Consider the following 17,723-nt stretch of genomic DNA (forward strand, 5'->3'; position numbering starts at 1 on the left):
AAAGCAGTTGATATTTTTGAGAATTTGCGTAAGGTTGAAATTAATATTCCATTGCTTGATGCTATTAAACAAATTCCATCTTACGCTAAATTTCTTAAAGAATGTTGTACTCAAAAGAGAAAATTTACTGCGCATGAAAAAATTGCTTTGAAAGAAAAGGTCAGTGTTGTGTTGTTAAATAAACTCCCACCAAAACTTAAAGATCCTGGTAGTTTTACCATACCATGTAAAGTGGGAAATCAATTTTTTGAAAAGGCACTATTAGACTTAGGAGCAAGCATTAATTTGTTGTCTTACTCTGTCTATGAAAAACTGGGGTTGGGAGAGCTCCAAGAGACTTCTATAATATTGCAACTAGCTGACCGTAGTGTCAAAAGACCTAAGGGGATTTTAGAGGATGTTTTGGTAACTGTAAATGACTTGATCTTGCCTGCTGATTTTGTTGTGTTGGATATGGAGGATAGTCCTAGATCCTCATCTTTACCTATCATACTCGGATATGGTTATCACTGGCATGAATATTAATGTGAGAAAAGGGACTGTAACTATGCAAGTTAATGACAAAGAGTTGGAATTTCATGTGTTTGATGCTCTTAAATCTCATGATGCACATAGTAATTGTTTTGATGTTGATACTACACATGATCTTGTGAGTGAGGTTTTTCAGGTTACTAGTGTGGATCCAATTGCAACAGTTGTGGCGTATGGTTTGAGTGAGAAAACAATTTTGGAAGGAGAGTTGGAGGATGACCGTATAGAGGAGGCCATCCAAGCATTCCAGTTGGACCGGCCTTATGGTGGTAAGAGTACTCTTCCCTTTAAGCAATTGACGCCTACTAACGCATCTCTTGTTCCTTCTACAGTTAAAGCCCCTAATTTGGAGCTGAAGCAGCTGCCGAGTCACTTGAAATACATCTACTTGGGTGAGCATAACACTTTACCCGTGATAGTGGCAGCAAATCTGAGTTTGGGGGAGGAGGCAAAGTTGATCCGGATATTGAGGCAGCACAAAACAGCCCTTGGTTTGACCATTGCGGACATAAAAGGGATTAACCCCTCAAGATGTATACATCAGATTTTTCTAGAAACTAATGCAAAGCCTACCCGAGAGGCACAAAGGAGGTTGAACCCGCATATGAAGGAGGTTGTCAAAGCTGAAGTTCTAAAGCTACTTGATGTGGGGGTAATTTATCCGATTTCAGATAGCAAGTGGGTCAGTCCAATTCATGTAGTCCCAAAGAAAAGTGGCATTACTGTAGTGAAGAATGAAAATAATGAGTTGATACCTACAAGAATGACCACGGGATGGAGAGTGTGTATTGATTATAGGAAGTTGAACAATGAAACACGAAAAGACCACTTTCCACTACCATTCATTGATCAGATATTAGAGAGACTAGCCGGGCATAGTCACTATTGCTTTCTTGATGGTTATAGTGGATACAACCAAATAGCCATAGCACCTGAAGATCAAGAGAAAACCACGTTCACATGTCCATATGGCACTTTTGCATACCGAAGGATGCCGTTCGGGCTGTGCAACGCACCAGCTACATTCCAAAGGTGTATGATGAGTATTTTCTTTGACATGGTAGAGAAGTTTATTGAAGTTTTCATGGATGATTTTAGTGTATTTGGAGCTGATTTTGATGAATGTCTTGAGCATCTGAGGTTGGTTTTAGAGAGGTGTGAAGAAACCAACCTTGTTTTGAATTGGGAAAAATGTCACTTCATGGTGCAAGAGGGAATTGTGTTGGGTCATTTGATTTTCAGCCGTGGCATTGAAGTGGACAAGGCAAAAATCAAAGTCATATCAAAGCTGCCTCATCCTACCACAGTAAAGGGTGTGCGGAGTTTTCTTGGTCATGCAGGGTTCTACCGGAGATTTATAAAAGACTTTTTCAAGATCTCCCAACCTTTGTGTGTATTGCTGACAAAGGATGCTGAATTTGTGTGGACAGATGATTGCCGGACAACGTTTGATAAGTTAAAAGAAGCACTCACTTCAGCTCTTATTATGCAAGCACCTGATTGGGAGCTGCCATTTGAGTTAATGTGTGATGCCAGTGATTATTCATTGGGGGTTGTTCTGGGCCAGTGGAAAAATAAGACGCCATATGCCATCTATTATGCCTCTCTCACCATGAATGATGCTCAAAAGAATTATTGGCGGTGATTTTACATTGGAAAAATTCAGATCTTACCTCATTGGCTCGCGAGTTATTGTGTATACAGACCATGATGCATTGAGGTATTTAATGACAAAAAAAAATGCAAAGCCAAGGCTAATACGTTGGGTACTTCTTTTGCAGGAGTTCGACTTGGAGATTAAAGATAAAAAGGGAAGCGAAAATGTAGTGGCTGATCATCTTTCTCGGCTGCTACCTGATAGTGAACATGAAGAACTTCCTTTGGGTGACTCTTTTCCGGATGAACAGCTCCTGTCCATAAACACACTGCCATGGTATGCCGACATTGTGAATTGTCTTGTTACTAATTCTTTTCCTACTGATTTGTCTTATCAGGAAAGGAAGCGGATAATTTCACGAGCTAGAGACTACATATGGGATGAACCTTGCCTTTTCAAGATATGCCCGGATCAAATTATTCGCAGATGTGTAGCACAACTTAAACAACAAGAGATCTTGAATCATTGTCATGCCTATGCATGTGGAGGCCACTTTGGGCCTAAAAAGACTGCACTTAAGGTATTTCAAGCTAGATTTTATTGGCCTACTATTTTTAAAGATGCTTGGATTTTTTGTAAGAATTGTGATAGATGCCAAAGGACGGGGAACATAGCTGCCAGGGATCAAATGCCGTTAACAAATATTCAGGTCATTGAACTTTTTGATGTATGGGGAATTGACTTCATGGGTCCTTTTCCTAACTCTTTTGGCTTTGAATATATTTTAGTTGGTGTTGATTATGTGTCCAAATGGGTCGAGCCTATCCCCTCACGAACTAATGATCATCGAGTGGTTGTGAAGTTTTTGCAGGACAATATTTTCTCTCGTTTTGGGATGCCACGAGCTATCATTAGTGACGGTGGCAGTCACTTCAATAATTATGCATGTTCGACATTAATGAAGAAATATGGGACCACTCACCGGGTGGGCACCCCATATCATCCTTAGATGAGTGGGCAAGTGGAGATAAGCAATAGAGAAATCAAGTCCATTCTTGAGAAAACGGTGAACCCAAATAGAAAAGATTGGTCTCTTCGTTTGACTGATGCTTTGTGGGCATACAGAACTGCTTACAAAACACCAATAGGGATGTCTCCGTTCCGGCTAGTTTATGGGAAAGAGTGTCACTTGCCAGTTGAATTAGAGCATCGAGCTTATTGGGCTATTAAAAAGCTAAATGTTGACATGAAGGCGGCTGGAGATAGGCGTCGATTGCAACTAAACGAGCTTGAAGAATTACGGCATGAAGCCTATGAGAATGCCAAGTTATACAAGGAGCGAGCAAAGCAGTACCATGACAAGAAGCTTGTGCGGAAAACTTTTTCTGTTGGACAGAAGGTGTTGGTGTATAACTCTCGTTTGAAATTGTTTCCGGGAAAACTCAAATCAAAGTGGCATGGCCCGTATGTGATACAAGCTGTGTTCCCTCATGGTGCATTAGAGTTAAAACATCAGGATTCTGATCAAACATTTAAGGTTAATGGCCATCGAGTGAAGCCTTATTGGGAGAATGTCCAAGCTACCGTGGATGAAGTGGTATTCCTCCACTCTATTGATCTCTGACAGAGTCCAAGACTATGTCCGGCTGAAGACAATAAATTTAGCACTTCATGGGAGGTAACCCATGTGGAAGAGAATCAAAATTTTGCCACTTAATTCAGTTAAGCCTCTCTTCTTTTTCCTTACTTAATTTTGTTATTTATTTTAGTCATAGCAAATTTTCTTTTTGTTCTTTCTTTTTATATATTGAGGACAATGTCAACTTCAAGTTTGGGGGAGAGCGAATTTGCTTTTGCCGAAAATTTTAAAAAAAAATTTTGAAATTGTTTTAAGCAGAGAATTGGCATACTTGTGCTTAATTGTTATGAAGTGCTTTTGAGACTGATAGTGTGATTATTTGCATAATCTTTTGTAATGAATGTCTGCTTAGTTTACACATTATTCGCAACACCAATTAACTTGTGAGGAGCCTTCAGAAAATTTTGTGTGCTATGAATTTCATGACTTTGTATAGCTAGAACTTGCATTAGACCATCTGAAGTAAATACTATGTTTTTGTTCTTTGAAAGTGATGAAGGCATTCTTTGTCAATTTTTTGGCCTACCTTGAACCCTACCTATGCTCCCAATCCTTTGATTGAATATTCTTCTCTTGCGATAAACCTTCCCATCTTTGTGATGTATTATGTCTGTGTCATATGTCAAAAAAAAATAGAATCCATCATGAGGCTATGGTTGCGGTGTTTGGAATGTTATTGATAAGGGGATGATGAGTTTAAGTGTGGTGTTGAAGGGAGATAAGTCTGAATATTGGGAGAAGTGTATAAGCAGAGTGTTGGGGACTTTGCAGCCCTTTTGTGTCATAAGTGTGGCCTGAAGCGTAAAAAAAAAAGAAAAAGAAAAAAAAAGATAAATATATATACGGAGCAGGGTTGGTTCCCACTGCTTACAGCCGCAATCCCTAACTTTTTACCTCTTTCACCCAAAAGCAGGGTAGATTACCTTTCTGAAAAAATAGATTTGGGTTGTTTCTCTTGACTTTGGCGACAACACCGAGTTCACTAATGGCTACAAGAAGTGCAAAGAGGAAGAAGGAGTTAGCAAGCAAGAAGAAGGGAAAGGTGATTGAAAGTTCGGATGTCCCTGTGGAAGAAGAAGAAGGCTTTGACCGATTCATATCCCCTGAAAAGTTGTAAACAAACGGATTACCTCTTGAAAAGTTGTAAATTCAACAAAAAGATTCAAGCAGAGAAAAAAATTACCTCTTGAAGAGCAGAAAAGAGACGACCTTTGAAGCATATGAAGTTCAGAAAAGAAAAAAAAATCTTCACAGTGCAGCTATTTATAAAGGATGTCAAGACTCCTAATCCAATTAGGAGAAGGAGATTACTTGCTGAGAGCATTTTAATCCAGTTAAGAAACTACTTCCTGATAAGCATGAAAAAGCCTTTAAATTTATCCTAAATTTATTTAGGTAAATTAAAAGGCGGGGGGTATTTGTGGAGTAAATAAATACATTCCGTATATACGTTCTCCCAGACGAAAGAACCTTATCCAGAAGTAGTTTATCCGACATATCAGTTATCCGATGGTTACCACAGAAGCAGTTACCATGAGAGGTTACCAGAGCGATTAAAGTGTCTCATAACCGCATCAACTGATGAACCCCAAGCCTATAAATATATTTCATTTCACATTTGTAAAGCATCATCGACACTCAACTCTAATAAAAGATCAGACTCCGTGGACCTAGGCAAGTTGCCGAACCACGTAAATTTTGTGTTGTCATTCTCTTGAATCTTTCTATTTTATACATATTCTATATGTCGATGCAAATTTAGCATCGACACTGTCTCAAACAAGTCTTTGAAGCAATTCAAAGCCCACACATAATTGTATTTTTTCTCTGCACTCATATAGCAAAAACAAACAAAGAATGTCTTCTTTGTAGAAGTAACTCCAACAATTTGCAGCAAAGGTAGCCTATATTTGTTGGTCTTATATGTGCAGTCTAGCATAAAAACAAAAGGAAATGCTTTGGCAAGTTGAATTGAAGTAGAGTTACACCAGAACAAGTCTTGTAATACCTCATATTCTGGTTCATAACGATATCTTGTAACATACCCATTCTCAGTTAATAACATGAACAACTGTTGCATATGTGACTTACCAGCAGTCTCAGAAAGCCTTAGAGCAGTTCTGGCATTGTAGAGTGTCGTGATTGTTGATGCATTTGCAAGATCCTTGAGCTTCAAGTGATTCAATATTTCTCTTGCCTTCACCCCTGACCTACTTAGCCTCTCAACAGTGTCCTTCTCCTCTACAGTTAGTCTACCTACATATGAATGCCCTTCAAAAGCTTTGACCAAATCATGGTTGTGCTTCCCATTCATAACAACCAACCCCCATGTCCCAGTTGATGCATCTGTTACTTGAGCTTTCAGAGAAAAGAGGCATTGGCATTTCTTTGTTGATGATTTTCTCTTCTTTGGAACACCTTTTGCCCTGTATCCACCACTCCTCTCACACCCAAATAAAATCCTAGGAGTTCTCTTCTGATCGCTCAAGTCTGATCGTTTGACAACCACAACTACTCCATGCCTACGGCCACATCTCCTAACATACGAAACAACATCCTCTTTACTGTGAAATTCCTACACAATCCATAAACCAACCATCAACAATACTTTAAATAACCTCTAAAATACCAGAAAATTCCTACATTTATCAACAAGAAACTGGATTGTAGTTCATACCATATTTGTTCAAAAAAAACTGGGTTGTGTCTGCTTCAACCATCAAAGGAGTATGCGACTCAACAATGTCGCCCTGTGAAAGCACATGCAATGGTGATCAACCCAGTGAAAGGAGATATATGAACTAAACCCTAGCTTTTGGTCGCGGTTGGGTTAGGGTTAAACTTACCAGTTCTTCACCAAAGTTAGGTTCTTCGTCAAACGAGGCTTCATCATCTTCCATCGCGGCCTCGTAATCCATATCATCATCGTCGTCTTTGCCCATCGGAGAGAATGGCTTTTGAAGAGAGAGAAAATCATCTAATTCGAATGAGAGACAGAGTCGTTGCAGAACACAGAGATGAGTGAAACGAAGGAGAACGATAGAAATGGAAGGGAAATGATAAGGTCAATAGGGGGTGTGAAGAGATGAGTGTTTTTTGAGAGTTTTGAGGTGTACTTAGCAAATAAGATTCATCAATTTTAATTGCTTTTGATATTTTTTTTCCTTAGAGAAATCGTGTGAGTGATTGAAATAGAGATAAAAAAGAGTAGAGAGTCCACATAGGCATAAATGGAGAATTTTAGCAATCCAAGTGTCAAAATAATATCAACACTTCTTAGAACATCTGCTTTATATATAGGTATAGATGTATAGATAATAGATAATTGTGGAATTGAAAAGGAAGGTGGATCAACATTTCACCACACTAACACAAACAGACAATTAATATGGGGTTCTAGGTGTCAGGCATAGTAATCAGGAGAATGTTTTCGGAGACGAATTTTGGGCTTTTAGAAAATTGCAGTCATCTCAAAACTGTGTAGAGAGTTGAGACTTGAGAGCGTCCAGCAGTTGGAATCCAACATACAGAGCCAGTCACTGTTAAATTTCAACTCTCCTTGTGGTGGCATATCTTGAATATCCTACATTGCTTTTCATCTGCTAAAAGTCACTTTGAGTGCATTCTGATGCCCTGTGTCCAGTTCGCCCACATTTGAAACAAGACCCTCCATAGCCTCTGTCACGCACATTCAGATTCCCCGTCAAATTTCAAACCAATATATATATATATATAATAGAAAACAAACTACTTAGCATGAAAATACGTTCTAGAGCACTGGATTTTACAAATTACAAATAGAATACACGGTGAAAATGAAAAAAATAACGAGTAAATTAAAGAAAGGAAATGATATACCTGTCCCGAGGCGAGAGTCTACCTGACTTTCTGCCACCAATTAGCCAATCATCATCACTGCTCCTTGACATTCGAGACCAATTATTGTCGGTCCTATAACTTCGACCACCACGCCTATATGAATCATGATCATCATCAGAGCCTCGGCCACTTCCCCAAGAACGAGAGTTTCTTGATACTCTTTGATCCCTTGGACCTCCCCTGGGAATCCGTTCCCTGCTGGAAAACTTGCCAAAGTAATCACTTGGCGGCCCATCATCTTGCAATGCAGGCAACTACAAACACAATTCCAGAAATTTCATTTCCATGTCAGTAGCCTAATCTTAGGACAAATTACTAACATATTAAAGATGGTGGCTGTAACAAATGGTATATAAACAGAGAGCAATGCCTCTGTATCTATGCAAGTGAAAATACATAAAATATGCACCATTTTAAACAACCAAATAAGGCAAGATGGCTTGACAATGTAATTGACAGCAATAAAAGATATTTAAATCTAACCTTGGTAATCTTGGAAAGACTGTTTCCAGGAGGTAGTTGCTTATTCAGCAACTCTTTTGCAATCTCTTCAGGGAGGTCAAAAACTGCTCCTTGAACCTGGTATTAACCGCAAGAGTCACTTCTTTGAGCAAAACAATGCGCCAATAGAAAAACAATATAAAATTAAAGAAACAAACCAGTCCGACTATACAAACCCTTTCATCTGCAACCAAATATATTTTCCCCACTTCATCAGCAGCCGCAGGATAAACATCAGAAAGGAAACCAGTGACCGATCTGACAGAAAGGAAGCCTCTTGAAAAAGTCTGCTCTCTTTTCAATTGCAATGTCACCCATCCCTACAGATATAAAATTCCAATCCAAGATAGGTCAACTGAAAATAGGGATTTTGTCATATCATCAAAGTCTTTACGTGAATCCATATAAAAATTAGTGAGGATCCATTACGTGAATTCTATCATCATTTAGTCCTATCCAAAGCAACACTCTCCTCTAATCTTATAGACGATCTATGTCCTTGTTCCTGTCTTTGATCCATGTGCTATTAATTCTATCGTCATTTAGTCCTATCCTATCCAAAGCAACACTCTCCTCTAATCTTATAGACGATCTATGTCCTTGTTCCTGGCTTTCATCCATGTCCTTTTACGCCTTCTTCTTCCCTTTTTAGTGTTAATTAAATTTTTTCCAGCCAAAAGTGGACGTATATAACAAAAAAGTGGGTAAAAGGTAAACTTTGACAGGAGAGAGATTTTAGCAGCAAATTTTAGTGGATCAACCAAGCAGTTTTGTGAAAAACTGTATGTGCTAGTACTTCTGATGCCAAGAAAACCTGATACATGGCATTCCAAAAAATCAGCTAATATCATTCCCAAAACAGGACCAACTATAAGAGGACGAATTTACTTGAGAAAAATTTAAAGTACAAACCTCGCCATCCATTTACACCATATAGAGGCACTTCTTAGTACTAGAGGTTTAAGAGAACCTTTGTTATATTGTTATTTAGCTACTAGGTGACAGAAACATAATTTGTAGAAAGAAACTGAACTAGATGAATCTAGTTCAGTGGGATACATTTACTGCCCAAGGTTAATTGCAAGAGAAATAACGTTAATAAAAAAAGGCAAGGACTTGTGAAGCTCAAACTACCACTTCAAATATGAAATTTGATGGCCAACTATTTACCTGTTCATGGTTGATAAGAGATCGAGCTGACGGAGGCCGGCAAAAACCGCTCAATTGTGCCAGCGCAGCAGCAAGTGCAGTTGTGCCTTGTTCTTCCAGTAACTTTTCGGCAGTTGGGGTGAAAAACTCAATAGACTCGGGATGAACTCCACTGAGAGTCACAACTACTTGCTCAGCAGATGACTCCAAAACCTCTTCAACAGCTGGAGGACTAATGAACTCAAACTTGCAACCTGTTTCACGCTCGATTGATCTAACTGTCCTCCTTTGGCTATTAGTAAACATCAAAATGGTGGTACCTTCTTTCCCTGCCCGTCCAGTACGACCAGACCGATGCACGAAAGTCTCAGAATCATTGGGAATTTCATAGTGGATAACCTGGAAAAGGTGGGACAAATTTCTGAATATGTTGAAGAACAATATAGTTTGGAAAAATGGAAAGGAGTGGAAGGACCCAAAGAACCCTCAACAAAGCTAATTCAGAACTTGCAGGACAGAAAAAAGAATCTTGAGAGTGGAACAGTAAAATAGCAATAATGTGCCAACTGCCCAGGAAGGGAATGTATGAGGCAGGTGTACAATACTCAGCCAAAGCATTACCCTAGTAGCTCACACAATTAATGAATAGCACAGTCTTTACAGTTACAGTCTAAACTAATGCATATTGTGAAAGTGGAAGGATGTTTCACATGCAATCCTTTGTCAAGTAAATTTGTTATTTCCAGTAAAACTCCCAATCCTTTGGCAAGAAAATCTGTACTTCCTGTAAATTTTTCAGATTGTATTTGAGAATGCAAAAAGGGATATTATAAACAAAATTTTTACTAATTATTAATTCACGAGGAAGCAGTTTCCTCTCACCCCAAGGATGAGCAACCACATCTACGGTAACCTGTTGCGATAATTGTCATTTTTCTATGGTTTGACAAAAAATAAATAAATCATGTGCAAAATTCCATCAACTTACAAGATCAACATTTGGGATATCAAGCCCCCGAGCAGCAACATCAGTGGCAACAAGCACACCAAATTTTCCTTGACGAAAGCCATTTAGTGTTCTCTCCCTTTGATGCTGCGATATATCTCCATGCAATGCCTCAGAAGTTATACTACTCGTTAACGCTATTGAGACTTCATCAGCATCACGTTTAGTCTGTGTAAAAACAATAGTCTTTCCACCCTTTGCATAAACCTGAATTAAGATAATTTTCAAAGCCTTTGAAACCATGATTTCAGATTACAAAATTGACATGCGTAAAAGAAAACAGTGATTAGAAAAAGTATTCACAGTAATCAAACAAGATGTCTTATTCGATTATAATTAATAAAACAGAAAAGATTACATCCATCAGTAAAACATTTTATCCATGGGTAGAACATTGACATTGTAGCACATGATTCTTCCAGTCTGATCTTCTCTGAACATTTATCAGCTAAATAAAAACAAGGTAACCAACGTTAACTCCGCCTACCAACAATTTGTCCCTAACCCGGATAAAGTGGAGGATTACGGTAGATTAGCAGCCAACTTGGTCACACTTATGGCATGAATCCAATAGAAAATATGATTTCTGTTATGGTTTATTGAGCTGACCCAAAACTATTTGGGACCAAGGATTTCTTATGGATTTAATTGGCTGACCCCAAAGCCCCAAACTATTTGGGACAAAGGCTTTGATGATGATGTTGTTTTGGAAGCTACATGAATTTTAACTTCCCAATGTCACACATTGTAGATGACAAGGTATCTTACTGAAACACATTATGATATATTGATATTAAGCCAGTAGAAACAATCCTAAACATATTGTGCTTCTTTGTTCGTCTTAAATTCTAAATGATCTGGAACATGAATCTTCATAAATTTAGATCCTTCCATATGCTCTTAAGTGCAAGAAACAATTAATTTTCAGTTACAAAAAATGTGCCAAATTCAAGCCTCATGTACTAGAACTAGTCAAGGTAACTCCAAAAAAAGACTTTTTCCCCCTCTGTTTACTTTGATCCTAACAACAAGAGAAACTTTTCAAAAAACTGCATAGAAAAAATGAGTTATAAGAAATCCTCACAACACTACTCATAATGTTGAGATTTTTAGTGACAGGAAAACTCTCACGGTTATAAGATCTCCAAGAATTGCCCGCTTTGAAGTAGCAGTTGATGGTATAGCATAAAGTTTGATCCCTTCCGCAAGCTTTTCATCTTGGTCACCAACCTGTAAGAATGAGAAGATAAGGAAAACAATGTGACCAATGGTTCATTTCTGTGATAAAATCTCCTAGACACATTACACATGAATACTTCCAAGATGACATTCATATTATGATGACAATAAATAAAAAAAATTGTTGCAAATACAGATAATGATTGTAAGAAGCTGTAAGTTGCACTACCATGACATTAAGATAGAGCCACCTACAAGCTAAGACAAGAAAATTTTATTGCTACCAAGTGATTTAGTAGGATAACTCTTTCAAATGTATTAAGAAATAAGAATTTTGATCCTTTGGTGTTCATATTCTAAGCTTGAATATGCAACAAACATAACCTAGCTATGGGTTACCTGCAATCACCTAATTAGGTTGCTTAGTTTTACCACCACACACCAAAAATAGAATTTAGGTTTCATTGCTCCTCTTCGCTAAAAAGTAACCGCTCATCCATTATATCCTTGAAATATGAACATAATTAGATAAACTAAAGCAATCTTTTTTAAACATGAAACATGTCATTTAATATATACGCGTGCATCACAAAATAATTCAAAAAAGGTGATTCCAGTATTGATACGCGATCACAATAAAACGACACTCGCAATAAAAAGACACTGACGCACAATCCCGCAACTATTTTGCTTCATGAAAAAAGAATCAAGTGAAAGAAATCAAACAGGAAGAGCGAAAAATCAGAAATAAATATTACCAAATCAATCTGTAGAGGATGATCCAAATACTTTCTTGCCAATTTCTTCACCCAAGCAGGCATAGTTGCAGAAAAAAGCATGCTCTGTCTCTTCGAAGGAAGATTTTCTAAAATCACCTCCACATCTTCTTCAAATCCAACTGCAAGCATCTGATCAGCTTCATCAAGTACCAAATATTCTACTTCCCCCAATCTGAGACTGTTACTTTTTATCAAGTCAATAATTCGGCCAGGAGTTCCCACAACCACGTCAACACCACGAGATAGAGCATTTTGTTGTGTGGTGTAAGAAACCCCTCCATAAACGCAAACAGTGTTCAAATGGAGTGCAGACTCTTTCAGTTCTTTCTCCACTTGTTTAGCTAGCTCCCGAGTAGGTGCCAAAACCAACACTCTTGGAAGCCTACCAGAGCGCCTATACAAGAACATTATAAGACATTGCCTTCATTAAGCATACACTCATTCAAAAGTACCAGGATTTTCAAAGGTCATGCTCCACCAGAAGTACCTCAAGGATTTTGTTTCCTCAGCATCTTCGGTAAGGCGTTTAATTATTGGGATGCCAAAGGCTAACGTCTTCCCAGTGCCAGTTTTAGCACGGGCAATGATATCTCGACCTTCCAGTGCGGGTAGAAGAACAGCTCTCTAGTTGTATAAGAAAAAGAAAAAAGAAAAAGCAATTAAGTTTGCTTAGGAAGAAAAAAATCGTAACAATAATCCTTTGGTGAATGAATTCAGAAAAGTAAAAACCTGAATTGGGAAAAGGTGAGTAATTCCTCGTTTTAGGAGCGCGTCGAGGAGAGGTTGGGGCAGACCCAAATTGGTAATGGCAAGTTCGTCTTCGCTGACTGCTCCAGAGACGGACTCATCCTCACTCCCACCGCCATCTTCATCACTGTCACCTTTGTTGGAGAAGCCTGCAATGCCTTTAAACGCCTCCTCGCTGAGTACAGAGTTGGGAGTGGCTATGGCATAGCGGACGAAGCCGAAGCCCTGCTTTCTCAGAGATGCTCCTGCTAGCAATGCATTGAGTTGATACTTGTCGGAACTAAAGGAACATGTAGGCGTTCTTTTAATATTTCTATATGAACTGGACACTTCCGGTGGCGGAGTTAGGTATATGGTTGACACCCCTCCGCCGATAATTATGGAAGCCATTTTCAGCTTCAAGATTTTCTCTCCTTCTAACAGACAATAAAGAAAGAAGGGGAGAAGAAGATGAGGAAGGAGAGGGAAGCGGAGCAGGAAGGGAGAAGGAGGTTGAAGAGGGAGATAAGCCACTACCTCTCTTCTTGAAGCAAAGTCAAAAGATTGTATGGACTCGTAGATCTCCACCTCGGTACCCTTATTCCCCTTCTTTTTCTGTTTTATTATATAGATTATTCGACGCTAGATATTTCATATTTCTTCCCGTGTAGATATTTCTTATCTTTCTCGAAAAAACAAAATATATATAGGGGGTTTTTTTTTTTTTCCAGAAACTGATTTTAAATTTAGATTTTGAAAATAATTTTAAGAAATAATGATGAAAACAAAATTCATTTGATAGGGGATTCTATGCACAAAGAAATAGCAAAGAGGAAAAAGAAAAGTGAAAAGAATTTTAGAAAACATCAACTACTAATTTTGATTTTTTGATTTTTGAAAATCAAAAATGGTTTTCACCCTAAACATCCATCTAAAAGAATTTTCAATCTCATTTGAATTTTTAAAAATAGAAAACAGTTTTAAAAATTATAACCAAACAGATCCATAATTTTAGTGTGACTAGTGACTATGGCATATGGGCAACTCCGAGAGCACAAGTGTAGCAAAAGGAGACCGGCCAGATATTGAAAGCCATTATCATTGCGATAGTGTTAAATGTCTCGATACAAAATCGTTTCAACCCTTCCCAATCCAATGTGACATATCATATAGGATTCCACATCATCATTTTATTTTTGTTTCTATATAAAGAGCCCCTCTCTCTTCTCTTTTCCCTTTTCTCTCTCATCTCTCATTTTCTCCCTCCCACTCTCACGAGCATCACCACTATCCACCGGAGCTTTTCCGTTCGGCCACCGATTGAATTCGTTAACCCACCGAACGAAAGCGCCCTACCACCATGGTCATCTTCCAACCCTCCACACCACTCATCGCTGCTCGTATCATCGGAAAAAACACTAAAATGAGGAGGTAACCGCGACACAAATTGCGTCAATCCGGTGACATCTCAGACAACCGACCCTATATTTGGACTCTACACGTCGAGTCGCACCTTTCCCACCCATTTTTCGATCAGATAGCTTCCGGAATCCAGCACAGTGCAAATTACATTGTTTAAAAACAATGTAATTCGTCAATCCGTACATCCAACCACCTCTATAAACGTCTCTGGCCATCTCCACCTCCAGCAACTCTTCAGCCACCTCTAGCAACAATGTAATTTATTTTCTCACTTATTTTTTTTGCATATTTTGGAAGTTACACTGTATTGAAAACAACGTAACAATGTGTTTGACACTCATTTGAATGAATATGCTTTTGAGACAATTAATTTTACCTTGTTATTATTGATTGGTTTGTAGACTATTTTTTCTCCAAAATATATATGACAAAAACTGAAAATTACATTGTTTTGATAAATTTGACAATTTATATTGTTCTGAAAATTTGACAATTTACATTTGTTCTAAAAATTACATTGTTTTGATAAATTTTGGGTTTAGGTTGTTCTGAAAATTTGGCAAAAAAACAATGTAATCGCATGTCTGTGTGCAAAAAATATATATATAATCACAAACAGTGTAATATCATTCCTTTTTAGCAAAAAAAATACTCTCACGGTCCCATTTTAATTGTCCCCTTCAATTTTACATACAGTTTAAGAAATTATATTACTCTCCTTCAATTTGACATTTATACCCTCATTTATATATGACAATTAAGATGTCAATGACTCCTTGGGAATTCACTCCATTAGCTTTTCAATTTAAAGGTAAATAAGGGTAAGATGAGAAAAATGGATGAAATTAGTTTTAGTTTGTCACGCCCCGTTTTGGGTGGGGTCGTGAGATAGGAAAAATACACATACAAATTAGACAGACATGACGCAACATTATAGAATAATGATGCCAACTTGCACAACAACAACAACACTAGTCCTAAAGAGGACTCCAATGGCATTAAGCCTTCAGAACCATGATTCAATACTACTACAGTAATTAAGACCTCAACGGGCCACATCAAACAGATGCAACAAAACAACTCACTTAATCAGAATGCTAGACCTCAGTGGTCAATATCACAGCGGAAACAAACAATAGCCCCAAGTCAAAGGTGACTGAGTCATACATAAAGTTCAACAATTTAAAACCTTTAACAATCCTAACTAAAGGTAAGGAAATAGACATCTAGTAAACACGAGCTACACCACACTGTTACGCCTCCGACAGTCGATCCTGAACATTTTCCTTACCTGAGGGGGGGGCAAGGGAAAAGAAAGGCATGAGCGAAAGGCCGAGTAGGGAAACAAAAATAGAACGATAAACAATGAGGTCTAGAAATGCAATACCAGAAGGAACCGTACTAGATTCGGGCCCCTATAAAGATTCACAGCGCAAAGTGCCATAGAAAATAAACAGGGCACATAACATCAAGAATATGGATAAATGGTTACAAGGTATAATATCCAATATGCACCAATGAATGCAATTTACAACATATCTATACATTTAAAATATTGTCTATATTTAAAATAACAAGTGGAACAATTGAGGCACACCGAATGCCGAAGCACTCGTTGACCAAATGTATACAAGTACACGTAAGGTCACAATCACACACACGGGAGGATCCATTTAAGGAAAGTGTACTCCCAAACAACAAGGATATCCGGACACCTAAACCGGTAGTGGGTTGTACACCCCACACCGAACAATGTGATACAAGAACAACACAACCAACAATTGTCCACAAAACTTGGCTCAATATATGCCATATTACAATACAGTCAAACATTTACAACTGATATAATTTTTATATCATTACAAGAACTTACTTTAACAACAACAACAGTACAACTGGGTTGTACCCAAAAACAGTTTACAATACAATTTTCCAAAATCCCATCTTGCGGTCCAATAAACTCGGGATCCTCCTAGGAGTCGCACAATGTCCAGGCCAAAGCCCCGGCGTCACTCCCGACCCCTCATCCATTGAACTCCACAAGGGTGTAAAATATGCAAATTATTGGTTTTGAATAAATTTACAATTTTTCTCTTTAATGCATTAAAAGAATTTGATGCAAATAGATGCAAATAAAAGTATTTATGCAATATCTTTGTTACGAAAATTCATAGTCAAACATGATGGATGCAAGACGATCTAAACCCACACAATGGCTTAGGCCACAACAACATATCCATGGAGGAAGACAAAGAATAATAGAGGCCAACAATTATCCATGGACAACAATCAAACATATCATGACTTAATTTATCAAGTCTAGCTTTAATTTAACAAAATCCCCAATTTGATTCAAGAACCCTAGAATTGTACCCTAATAATTTTCAACTAAACTGGTATATATTGGGATAATAATTCTTACCCAAACGTGGAGAACTTTGAATAAGCTCCTAGTTGACAGATAAAGAACTTATGGTGGCAAACCCCCTCTTTGTTGGAAAACCAAGAAAGGTCATGAAAGCCTCTTGATTTGAAAACAATTGAAGCAAATCAAATTTGTGGGTAGAACTATGCGGCAGTGGTGGCTGGACGGTTGGCCGGAAGTGGCTGCAAGTGAAGTTGAGATGATGGTGGAGGAAGAGGGTACACGGCAGAGTGAGGAGAATAGGAAAAAAGAATGTGTGATAGGGTTTAGTGTAGTCTGTTCGTGCACTTTAATATAGAATATATATATAGAGCTGCCAGCTTCTCTGCCGACAATTATAGATTATTATTATTTTATTTTTTTTTAAAGCTGATTATCAAAAGGACAATCATGTCCTCAAGTTATATAAAAAAAACTTACAACAATCCCTTTTCCATATTTACTACTTTATCAATATTCCTATGATTTAATCCCATCAAATTTTAATATTTCAAATTTTCAATTATAACCTCTATATTACTATAGGACTCAATGGACGATACTACTAATAACACTTGTCCATTTTAATGGACCTAAAAATACGGGGTATTACATAGTTAATTGAAATGGACATGCATTTTGGGACATCCCAAAAAGGAATAGAGGACAATTAAAATGGGACGGAGAGAGTAATGTAATATCATTCATTTTCAATGTAATCCTTGAATATGAATGAATTACTTGTCTATTTATAGTTAAATGAGAGATAATGAAATCATAAAGTGAAAGAGAAAATGAAAGTGGAAGACAAAAGATGGAGTATTTGATTTTAAAATTTTAAGCAACATAAAAATGGGAGAGAATACTGAAATTTGATTTTCAAAAATATGTGTCATATCAACACTTTATTT

General features: G+C 37.7%; 2 protein-coding genes across 2 annotated transcripts; both read right to left on the bottom strand.

Moving 5' to 3' along the window:
* Positions 1-4,417: 4,417 nt before the first annotated feature.
* Positions 4,418-6,709, bottom strand: LOC120009470. Its single transcript, XM_038860085.1, has 5 exons — positions 6,614-6,709; positions 6,428-6,517; positions 5,859-6,342; positions 4,662-4,870; positions 4,418-4,561 (listed from the first exon to the last, which is right to left on the bottom strand). The coding sequence occupies exons 1-5, from the start codon at positions 6,707-6,709 to the stop codon at positions 4,418-4,420; spliced, it is 1,023 nt and encodes a 340-aa protein (XP_038716013.1).
* A 279-nt stretch (positions 6,710-6,988) lies between these two features.
* Positions 6,989-13,584, bottom strand: LOC120009655 (DEAD-box ATP-dependent RNA helicase 3, chloroplastic-like). Its single transcript, XM_038860314.1, has 10 exons — positions 12,990-13,584; positions 12,748-12,884; positions 12,240-12,654; positions 11,434-11,532; positions 10,285-10,509; positions 9,318-9,695; positions 8,324-8,467; positions 8,130-8,225; positions 7,626-7,900; positions 6,989-7,445 (listed from the first exon to the last, which is right to left on the bottom strand). Exons 1-10 carry the CDS (start codon positions 13,395-13,397, stop codon positions 7,370-7,372), a joined length of 2,253 nt encoding a protein of 750 aa, XP_038716242.1. The 5' UTR covers positions 13,398-13,584; the 3' UTR covers positions 6,989-7,369.
* Positions 13,585-17,723: the final 4,139 nt, after the last annotated feature.

This window comes from Tripterygium wilfordii, chromosome 11, assembly GCF_013401445.1.
Source record: "Tripterygium wilfordii isolate XIE 37 chromosome 11, ASM1340144v1, whole genome shotgun sequence".
Classification (NCBI taxonomy): domain Eukaryota; kingdom Viridiplantae; phylum Streptophyta; class Magnoliopsida; order Celastrales; family Celastraceae; genus Tripterygium; species Tripterygium wilfordii.

Bases quoted from the DNA above. Each gene is read 5' to 3' on its own strand.
- LOC120009470 (XM_038860085.1), bottom strand. From the start codon at position 6,709: ATGGGCAAAGACGACGATGATGATATGGATTACGAGGCCGCGATGGAA. The intron at 6,518-6,613 runs GTAAGTTTAACC...GTGCTTTCACAG, and splicing joins CTAACTTTGGTGAAGAACTG to GGCGACATTGTTGAGTCGCA. The intron at 4,871-5,858 runs GTAAGTCACATA...ACAACTTTTCAG, and splicing joins AAGGCTTTCTGAGACTGCTG to GGGATATGAATCGGTCAAAG.
- LOC120009655 (XM_038860314.1), bottom strand. From the start codon at position 13,397: ATGGCTTCCATAATTATCGGCGGAGGGGTGTCAACCATATACCTAACT. The intron at 10,510-11,433 runs GTGAGAGTTTTC...ATCTTAATTCAG, and splicing joins TTCTTGGAGATCTTATAACC to GTTTATGCAAAGGGTGGAAA. The intron at 7,446-7,625 runs GTATATCATTTC...TGTGCGTGACAG, and splicing joins AGACTCTCGCCTCGGGACAG to AGGCTATGGAGGGTCTTGTT.